The sequence below is a fragment of the Lepidochelys olivacea genome (assembly GCF_965140295.1).
Source record: "Lepidochelys olivacea isolate rLepOli2 genome assembly, chromosome: 2".
Classification (NCBI taxonomy): Eukaryota; Metazoa; Chordata; order Testudines; family Cheloniidae; genus Lepidochelys; species Lepidochelys olivacea.
This window is the reverse complement of record NC_140412.1, coordinates 116,847,952-116,859,357: the sequence shown is the minus strand read 5'-3', so window position 1 is coordinate 116,859,357 and position 11,406 is coordinate 116,847,952. Positions and strand designations below refer to the sequence as shown.

General features: G+C 35.6%; 1 protein-coding gene across 5 annotated transcripts in view; it reads right to left on the bottom strand.

Moving 5' to 3' along the window:
- Positions 1-419: 419 nt before the first annotated feature.
- The window catches only part of SLC35B3 (solute carrier family 35 member B3), a 33,524-nt gene continuing 22,537 nt past the window's right edge, over positions 420-11,406 (bottom strand). For 4 of the 5 annotated variants that reach the window (XM_084620310.1, XM_084620311.1, XM_084620312.1 and 1 more), the window contains exons 7-10: positions 7,270-7,362; positions 6,753-6,864; positions 1,794-1,863; positions 420-1,055 (exon numbers count right to left, since the gene is read on the bottom strand). In XM_084620310.1, coding sequence (XP_084476436.1) covers positions 905-1,055; positions 1,794-1,863; positions 6,753-6,864; positions 7,270-7,362 — 426 coding nt within the window. In that variant the 3' untranslated portion in view covers positions 420-904. Of the gene's footprint in view, positions 1,056-1,787; positions 1,864-6,440; positions 6,597-6,752; positions 6,865-7,269; positions 7,363-11,406 lie in introns of those variants that run through there. The other variant, XR_014710384.1, reaches the window with a different exon arrangement.

Here is an 11,406-nt window from a genome sequence, read left to right as displayed (position 1 = left end):
GATCAATATGACCCTGTGTGTGCACTCTGTCCATTGGAAGAGAAATCTCACTGTCATCTACTTATGTTTGGAGTTAAAGCTTTAATTTGAGGACAGTGAAGAGAAATGATGTTTAATATATTAACTTGTGTGCTGTTAGAGAATTTTCACTCACTGTTTTATACCAGTACAGTAACAGCAGACAACTCCTCTGATAGTGAGAAAGTACTGCAAGCAGACAGAGATCTTGGTACTCTTTTTTTCTACACTGGGATTAACAGTAATGTCTATGTGCACTCTTTAATAATTTTTAAAAGCTGAAGGGGGGGAATGGAAAAAAAATCACGATTCTTTCAATCTCAAATTTAAACCATTAATCAGATTTTGATTTCAATAGAAATGCCAATTATATTAACAAATGTAAAATGTTGAGAATCTCATCAAGAACTTAAACTGAATTTTTATTTAAAATGAAAAATCATGACATACCGTATTCTACCTCTTCCAACTTTAAAATTTCAATTTGGTCAATCCGTTGCTGATGAGCGTCCATTAAGTGTTAATACAGTATTACTTTTAAATAATCCCAGCCCAACAATAAAAACAAAGAACCACTAATCTCAAATCAGCCACATCTGATATGATAAAAATGCCCAAATTAATGTGCTACTGTCCCCCATTTGGAACACAGTATTTCAGCAGTCTGCCAGGCGTTGCTTTCCTTCATTGGCTTGATAATGCCTTCTGACAATGGTATATAACACCTATGATGAATTCAAGTGCTCTGAAGAGAAGGCTCACATAAAACTGTTCATTTCAGCCTTCAGCTCTTTTGGTTTTAATAATGTTCCCTTTGGAAAGTGAACCAGTTGAAGACTGTTCCAATAAAATAAGTCAGATTCAAGACATGGCATAAAACCATTGTCTACACAGTTTGTGACAACGTCCTTGTCTGTCTCTCTTCCACAGTTTTGTTGCAAAGACCTCGTAGTGAAGGCAGCTTGATTTTATCCATATTTTTACTGTAAACATTCAGAAATATACCCAGGACAACTAATAAACCTGACCACACGTACCTGAAGGGTGAAAAAGAGGAAAATAATTATAGTATTAACAGTTTATTTGTAATGTGCCAATGATGTACCTCACATTCTACAAGACAAAAATAAAGTCTCTGCCCCAAGAAGCTGACAATCTAAAAGATGGTCTCCAATAAGAGAAAAGCAAGTGGTAGGACCCAGTCAAGGTGTTAGCTTAAATCTTTAATTTTTATTATCCTTTCTCCTTCCTCTTAGGTAAGTAGGCTGGAGAAGGGAATTTATTTGACATAACCTGTCCGCATTTACTAAGCTATAATTAATTGTAATGGTTCTTACCTATATGAATAAAATACCTTCAATCCGCAATACATTCCCATGTTTATAGGAGCTATATTTTATGACTACTGCTCCTACATAGGGCTCTTTTCTCCATCATTATCTTGGATTGCCTGACTTCAGCACCTTTTTACATAAGATTTTCTTAAACTACCAAAAAAAACCCCCAGCCCCTCAAAAACCCATCACCTTCCACCCACCCCCAATATGTACAATGGATTTGTCTTCTAATGTTTTTGGGGAAAAATGAAATTATTCTCTGACATAATGAACAAACTAGCCAATATTTACAACCCATTTCTATTACAAATGTTTGAAAGTTGAAGAAAATCCTATTCAAACATTTTGATGGTTAACTGGTAATGTTATTCAATTTCAGTGATCAAGAACCTGATTTTATGAAATACACAAGCCATAAAAGGACAATTTGATACTTACTGGAATGTGAATGGCTTTGAAAAGAACAAAAAAGAAAGCACAATGGTCATTGCCTTTCTTCCTGTTGTTACTGCAGAAGAAAAACAATGGTTAACTATAATTTAGATCTAGTTATAATCCAACTAAAGCTGTTATTAGGAGGTATTAATAAACTAGGTAATTAAGGGCCTATCTATAGCAGGGATATTTATATTGGTGAGCTTCACTGGTGCAAACTGGTAGATGACTCGACCAGTGTCAAATAGGGGGTGTGTCTTCTCCTGGTTTGAAACTGGTGCAGCACATCCAAAGTGAGGTTTGCATCAATATAGCAAAACCAGTAAAGATATTCCTACTACAGAGACTCCCAAAGTAACCAGACTCATTTATCCCAATGCTCACTTTACTCACCAGATCACAGGTATCATGGGAATGTGATAAACCATCTTTGAAACCACTACCAGTTGGAAATTGTGAACTAGATTGTGTACATTTTTTAAAACAAAACTAAGAGTTTAAAAATGTTAAGGACTCGGATATACTGTAATACTTACTATTACAATCTTTCTTTTGGTCAGAATCTACCGGCATAGATCCTTGCTTTTGGTTTTATTTTGAAGGGGATAGGTATTTGCATCTTAACTGTTTTGAAACTATTTACATAACAGCAGGCCTCAGTGCAGAGAAATAACTCTGGTGAGGACACTGAACATGACAATGGATTTCAGAAGGCCACATTGTACTATTTCACTAATCTTTGCCTACCTGTGATCTTGTCACTAAAGAAGATCTGAATTGTAGTTTATGAGGACATAATCCTATTAACAGATTTAGGTAAAACTATAACCTGCTGGGTTACACCAAAATTAAACACAACTTCCATATATTGCATTGAAATATCATATGAATTATCTAGTCTACATGGCCATGTTCTGACTTCATAACTGTTTATATAGTAGTCAAATATGAAACTGCTCAACAACAACACTCATAGATGGTAAGGTGAATCTTAAACTTTTCCAGAAGTGTTCTCTTAAAACTAGGATTAAAATGGACAGAAGTATTCTCTTGTACCTTTGCTTTATCTTCACCTGATCTCAACTTTTTTTGGTAATTATCTTTACATTTTAAGAAGTTTATGCACATCAAATAATGATTTTCAATTACATGAAAAATGAAGGGAATAAAAAAAATTGAGTTTTAATTAGAAAAGAGTTTAGATGAATAATTAAAAAAATGGTTAAATTACATGAGTTTTTCTAAGTACTATTATTTCTGTTCTTTCACCAAATCAGTTATTAATTAAAATATTTATGTAACCACTTCCTTCTAAATTAAGTGATTTCTCTTTTCCCAATTAAGTCTAATTTCTCATTCTGCTAATAGAAATACAATTTTCATTAAACTCTTTTCCCCTTCTTGCCCAATAAGGGGAAAGATAGGGTAGTCAGGGGGCAGTAATGAATGGGATGCTCTTCCACGGCATGGTAAACTTTTCCCCATTGCTACAAGCAAAGTAGAAAGGAATAGAGTGCCAAGACTGTCAAGGTCAGGCACAAGAATTCCTGGGAAGGTTTTGCTATTCCAGCATTCTTTGACACAGTAAAATACACTTTTTAAAAACTGTTTTAAGGCATGAAACAACTTCTCTCATCCATGCTCATTTGAAATCAATGCATACAGTGAACTTGGTTAAAAAAGCAAAACTCAAACTATGAGAGTGGCAAACTTGATTAAAATCCTGTATAATAAATTAGACAATTAATATTTTAAGTCAAAACTGTCCATATTCTCCCTTCCACTACAGTAAATGAAGAACATTACCTTACACAAACCAGCTTTGGGGGCAGAGGGAAGGGAAGTAAGTTCCCTGGTATCCTCCTGCTCCCCCCCCACACCCCAATCCCTCGTGACTGATGTTTGTCGTTATAAAAAGGGGTAACTTGAGGTAGAAATAGCCTGACGTAACTGTTTTTGACACACAGCTATTACATCTATATAAACTACAGGGGGATCAGGCACACAATTTAGTCTTGTGAAATATATCCAAATGAAATCTTACGCTCTCAAACTCTAACAATTCCATTGTTTTAAACAGCTCTGGGTATGACTGTGTGTCATAGTTGATTATGACAAGGAGCGTTAATTTTACAAGGATTTTGGAAATAGGCATATAGAAAGAAAAAACCCAAATCTCTCCTGACTTTTTGTGTTGGAGACAACTTGATAAAGTCATTTCGAGACATCCTAATAAGGTCCTTTCTCCCCCTTCCGATTCAAAACCAGAGACAACTTTGATATGCAAGCAGCTTCTATGATTGCTGACTTGTAAGGTCACGATCGTACAGGATAATAATGTTCACTTAGAGATGTAATTTTGCTGTAGAGAGTTATACTACATTAAAGTAACACTATGTGCTAAAATATTATGACCAGCTCAATGATGAAGGCTGAGTGAACACAGATGTAAGCCACAGTAAATTAGTACAGATAACCCCTAAATCGTGGTTTGTCATACTTTCTATTCTGGTAATACATTTGATTTTAGAAACTATGTAAAGCTTAAACAAATTATTGATAAGTAAACATATTACTCCTGACAGTGGAATCATCCTCCATTAAGTATGTTAGGCAGACAAAACATTAATAGACCAAATCAGTGGTTTTCAATCTTTTTTTACATTTGCCGATGCCTAAAAAAATTTCAAATGGAGGTAAGGACCCCTTTGGAAATCTTTAGACATACTCTGTGGACCATAGGTTGAAAATCACTGGACTAAATTAATACTTCCCTGTTGGAAAAAGTACTGGTGTCCAGCGTTTCATGTAGGATCTGTTTAGCACTGATCATTTTTCATTATTTTAAACTGCAGTTCCTCTTCTCCGAGCAAGGGGAGGAAAAAAATTCATTGTTAGCACATTCCGTATGTCGGTTCCAACACTGAGTGAAGACTGAACTATTTTTAGTGTGCACATCACCCCGCTGAACTGCGAAGTTCATGCATAAGCAAGTAAGGTTCCTTGCTGCTGTGGCACTAAGGGCTTAGTAACTTCAACATTTATGTAGATGGCAAATCTTCTGAGTTGGCTCAAGATTTTCATGCTCACCACACAACTATCCCAGATGACTGACTACTCAGCATATGTAGCTGGGCATATTCTTGATATACTACTTGGGATGGAATCAGTGGTTTGGAGACTGAAATTTCTATCTAGGTCATGGATGTCTCATTGCCACAGATCGCCTTGATACTTGTCAATCTGGGTACTGACCTGCACATGGATACAGACTGCATGGGTGGTGCTGGCATATCCTCTCCTGCCAATGAGTGGAAGTCAAGTGTCCATGCCATCTGTAGACGATACTATCAATAGTACTGATCCTGAGACTAGTGATACTGTTGATGCTACATGTCATAAGATTTGCCTTTGTACCCAGACAGGACAAGGGGACCCTAGGGTGGCTTTTTTCCTTTCTTGTGGAACATTCCCAGAGAATGGTATTGGGTATCTTCTTTCCTTAGAACACTCTCTTGAGTCCCACAGGATTCCATCTTGTCACCTCTCTTGTTCTTTACATATATGTTGCTCTTAAAAGCATTAATAATTACTTAAGTACTTTCAGTATATTGATGACACAGCATAGTATAACTATGTCTTCTGACGTACCTAATGCAGTCATGTGCCATACTAAGCATCTGGCAGAAAATGGAGCATATATAAGGACTATCTGGAACAAGATCGGAGTAACACTGCAAGGTTGGGCAAAGCATCTGGAAGATTAAACAAAGAGTTTATCTGCATCTTTGATAGAAGGTGTTGTCTGATACCTCCCAGCACAGGTTGCATTCCAGATATACAGTAAGATTTCCATCTGCTATTAAGAAATCAAATAGCAACTTCCTTGGTTTGGAAGAGAGAGAGAGCTGGTGGCAGGGTATTCAGCTTTGGAATTCACACACTCCCTTGGTTTAAAATAGCTTTTATCTGTTGACCAGCAGGGCATGCTACAAAGCCCATCTGTTTACAAAGGCTTTTGTGATGGATGTAGTAAAATGGAACTGGTGAAGGTTGAAAGGTGAGTTGGTGTTGTGGGGAGGGAAGAGTATTCTGACTTTTTTGCTTCTACTTGACTGGTTGTTGTTTAAACTTCTGAATGAAGGAGATGGACTGTTGGACTTATATTTATAGATGGTATTTTTAATGGCTGTCAAGGATGCCTAGCGCACAGGACTGGCACTTATTTTGTGTATATATATATTACAAAAAAAAAGCTACAAATCCAAAACTAATATAAGTCAGATAGGATAAGATGCCCTGTATCTCTAAGTCCTGACATGTACAATTCAACATATTTTGTTATCCTAGGCAAATGAACAAGCAAGAGTGCAGGGGTTGAAAAGACAATTTGCTGCTCTTGATTTGTTTTTGCACCAAACCTGCAATGTACATTTACTATTGCCTTAACAGCATCTAACTATAAAAGTCTGAAGGTTCAAGGCCTTAAACAGAGTGCACTACATTAATCTATTGAGAATATATGTAGAAACGCTTCCTGGAATTTCTGAGGCTGTGATTTTATGTTTGGGAAGCATGATACTGCCTCTTGCACATCTGTGCCCCATTTTATTTTAACATTTTTTCCTCCCTGTCCCAAATAAGTCTTACCTTTTTGCTTATATTTTGGTGTGTATTTCTGATTCCACAGATCTGTCAAGTGTATTGTTTATGTATCTAGCAGGGCTCCTGGTGTTCATATATTTGTGCACAAAGCCCTTCTAGGTGAAGGCACTGGGTTAGAAAGAACCTTGGTTTCCAAATATACTGCAATAGAGAAGTCATGCTACATGAACTCAGGTAAATCAGCTCAGAGTAGAAGCAAGAGAAAGCAATAACAATTCTCACAAGCTTTGTCCTAAATGGGAAAATAGGAGTAGATTCTTTTTATATTAAAATACTAAATATGTAATTTGTTCATACCTGTTACAGCTAGAAGGGCACCGAAGATTTTAATCAACGCTAGAACAAAGGATATTCCAAAATATCCAGTCAGGGAAAAAAAGAATGCATAACCATAGGTCTGAACTGGATGCTGCAAAAACAACAAAAAACCAGTTAGGAAAATGCAAAACAAACTCTGAGGTGTTGCAAAATGAAATAAAACTATAGACTTTAATCAACTGCGTGAGCAATAATAAGATGTTCAACAATGCATTCATGCAAAGGTTCTTATTTCATTTTCATTAAATAATGGAAAAATAAAATTATGAACTCTGCTATGGGACTTTTTTTAATTCACCTACTCTATTGATCAAGGACTAAAAAAAGGATTAATTTGTAAGTTGGACAAGTTTACCTGTACTCCAGATCAGAAAATTATGTTAAGAGAACAGCAAGACTTGTCACACTATATTAACAATAATCTTTACCGTGAGGAGTCCTCTGTACACAGAACTATTTAATCTTTTTAAAATAAAAATATTTAATCTGTGTTTACCTTTGAACAAAATGTTACTGCAGGGCTTAATCCACTACTGCATGTCAATCCCAATAAAATGTACACAAAACCTATTGAATAGGAATACAGAACCTGGAACAGTTAAAATAAAAATATTAGCTAGTTCTACTAAACAATTAAAGTAGTAAATTAAATGCTGAGTTAATATACTCAATTTTAAATGTAGCACATAACATCCTCAAACAGTAGTATTCAAGTAACTATATGAAAAGTTAGAGTGAGTAATAGGATCATGATCTTCCATTTTACCATCACCCCACAGAAAATAAAATCTTTCTTATGCAGGAAGTCAGTTACTAATATCCTCAGGCCAGAACTAAAAGAGAAAGCAGTTACTTCGAATTCAGGATTTTGTTGTTTAAGTAAAACTTCAAACAATTATAAATACATGCAGTTGTTTTAACTATTTTTAATTTACAAAACTCCAAGTAAATACACTTATAAATTACACAGACAAAACTACATTGTTAACAAAGCCAAGCATTCATAAATTTGGAAATGCCTGAATTAAGGTTGCCTGTGCAACCTTAATTCAGTCCGCTTGAGCATGTGCATCATGACAGTCTTTAATTTACATGACCACATATTTTTTCCACAGAACCCCTGCCTCATTTAGTGAGAAGGATAGCCAGTGTAAATGGCTAGCTATTTAACATTTCATTTTATCTTCATCATTTGGTGTGTAACCCTGTGTATTTACTGCACATCATCCGAACACTGCACTAAATACAGAATTAATTTCCTCATGGGCTTTTCTACTATAATCTCATAGTATCTCGGTTATTTACTGCCATAAATGAGTTATCTTCACAATACCCCTGTGAGGTGAGATGGCATTTTCCCCCAATTGTCCAGATCAGGAAATGAGACACAGAGACTAGACCAAAATTATCAGAAGTGTCCACTAATTTTGTGAGATAGATTTCAGACATCAAGGTCTTGATTTTTTAGAGTACTTAATACTTTATGCATTTATAGCATAGCTCCTACTTCTGTTATAGTTGTGAGCGCTCAAGCACTCCTTCAGATCTGGCCCTACATGTCTCCTGCTGGGCATTGAGAAAACATGTAACACACAATTAGTGGCCATTGTGAATAGTTTGATTTAAGCAACTTGCCCAGCTTAGGAACCATTTGGTAGAACTGGCGGCGGGAGTGGGAGGTTAGTATCTCCACAATGTATCTCTTCAATAAACTCATGTACGTGTGTGAGGGCAGAGGCAACAGCAGGAACTGGAGGGGCTGAGGAGTAGGTAGGAACTGTTAGCACCCATCTTCTCAACCTGTAGCCTGCTCATTCACTGTCCTACCGTGCCCCCGCCCACCAGGTGACAGAAGCAGGGACAGAATCCAATTCTCCAGGGCAGCATTAATCTGTTTTGACCATGAGACAGTCCCTTCTCTTCCCACAATAATCCCCTGCCTCACTCACTAAACACTTACCAACTTTGTCAACAAATGAGGCAAAGGTCCTAAGGACAACAAATTCATACATTACACAATCTCGAACAATTCCCAAAGCATTGTCCAGTGTGTGCACAGAACAAGGCAGATGTCCTGTGAAAAAAACAATATGCAATCAAAAAGATTTTATTATAATGCATATGTACAAAGGGGTCAGGTAAACTTAATTCTTGCATTTCCTAATTTTTGAGTGCTTGACTTTGCAACCTTAATGTTCTTTTAACATCTTTACGGATGCCTCTTCCTGAATTCTTTAAAAACTTAAAAAATTAGAAAAACAAATTTCATCATCATGTACAACCATATTGACCATTCCGCCCCAGTAAGACATCACACAATACTCTACCACTGTAGTTAATGGAGTAACTGGTGTAAGTAGAAGGCTGTTATTTTGTATGTGGAATTGCCACTACAGGCATCTATAGACATATATTTTGCCAGTGGGTTTCACAGCTATTTGTTCGACAGCAAAGCAATGTGGAGACTATATGGAATAATAGCTTCTATTCCAGGCTTTGTAGGGGAGTGTTCTCTCGTAATTAGACCCTTCTGCCACTGTTCCTATGACAAAGTATTAGGGAATCTTAACTATAGGAATCATTATCTTCACTGAATACAATTTGAAAAAGCAAATGTAATTGAAGAAAAAATGTTGTGTTATAAAATATGTACTGAAATATACTATTGAAGTAAACTGATAATTAAAATTGTGACTTTGGCATTGTAATTATCAGTTTGAATAAAATCCAGCAATAGCAATATTTTTTAATTAGGTTAACTCCAAAAAATGTGTCCACTTACTCTGGCCTTGTTGTCTACTATGAAAATTGTATTAATTCCACTAAGGGAAGAAAGCCCACAGAGTTCTCAGAACCATATTTAACATTTTCATTTTGACTAACAGATTAAGGGATTGGCTATTAATGTGTATTTATTCCAACGAACATCAACTCTTTTTTTGAGCTCACGGGCATTGAAGTTACTTCACACTTTCACTTCATTAGTACTAGACATTTGTTGTTTTGATTAGCTGCAGGTTCTTTTACTTGGTAGAACTTGTTCATATCCCTGGTGGTTTTATTTTTCCCTTTCTGCTATGGTCTTCAACAAGACAGTAAGTGTATATAATGGTAAAATTACCAAAATTGTTTAATCTTTACCAATGTTTTGAATTGCGAATCATTCTTTCCTCAAATCTTGTTGGCACTTAGGAGGACAAGGATTTTAAAAAGAGCTGATTACTGCTTCAAAAAGTGATGAAGAGCTTCTGGGCTTCAGAAGAATTTCAAAATCCCATACTGCTCATTATTATAAAGGCACTTAATTTTCAAGCTCTGATTATTTTCTAAAGTAATTTCTAATGGGGTTAGTCATAGTGCCTCTGTTCTGTACTGAGGATAGATTACTAAACTCTGATGAGGTAAAGTTTTAATGGATGTGCCTCTATTGATATCTATATATAATGTAAATTTTATCAAAATTCAGAGGAGTTCTCCAATCATTTTAAACTTTTCAGCCACATCTGCTGGTTCTTTTATTCTAAGCTTTATGCATCACATTTTGTATCTTTTGGAACTAAATAACATTTGTCAAGTCAATCTGAAGATTTTGTCACTGCTCTTTAGAAAATTAACTATTTCAGAAGTTGTTTTTTTTTTTTTTAAATAAAAAGGGTGTCGGTACCGTTGTGGTTTCACTTTAACAGCAGTCAGTCACTCTTGATGTTTAGTCTGTTTTATTACACTGCTTATGGAAAAGGTAGTTTAACTCCAAGTTCTGGATTTTTTTTTTTTAAATCAGTTACAATGTTAAGTCCATTAGGATTCTATCAGTTTTTTCAGCAGTTCTGGACAATCTTGACTACAGCAGGTGTTAGAAACTGCATATGTATATATGCAATACAAATATTAAATGTTGGACTACTTTCCCATATTATCTGGGGCAATTATGCAGTAGTGTCAACTCACTGCCCAGTGTTTTTTGGGGTTTGATATCCCCTGTCTACTTGCTCTCCCCTATAAATGTAATTTGCCAATACAATTTCAGATTTCACTGTTATGCTACTAGTCCCACAGTTGTTTTTCTTAGTTACATCTACAGCACTATAATATGGATGGTTGCTAATGGCGCCAGATTTTTAGAAGTATTTAGGTGCTGAGTGGGATTTTTAAAAACATTGAAATCAATGGACAAAATACAAAATAATTCAAACTAAGGAAACATATTATATTTTTATTAAACCTGGAGTACATTAATTATATGGAACACCCTCCATTGATTTCAGTTATACAGGAAGGATGCATAAACAAAGATTATACAAAAATAGGAAGTATATCCTTTGTATAGACAGGAGAGATTATTGCAACTTCAAAACTTGTTTCATTTAATAATGTACACACATGTGTACCTTTTGACGGTAAAAAATGAGTAGAGCAGCACAAGCACTTTCTTTTTATATGCATGATAAATAGATTAAGTTTTGGTTTGCCATTACATGATCGGTATATCTTGACTTTATGTAGAATATCTCTTAAAAACATGAGAGAATTCCAACTCCATATGTATTGGTATAGTCTGTCAGTGATTCTCAACCGGGGTAAGTATCTCTGAGGGTACGCAGAGGTCTTCCGGGGGTACATCAACTCATCTAGA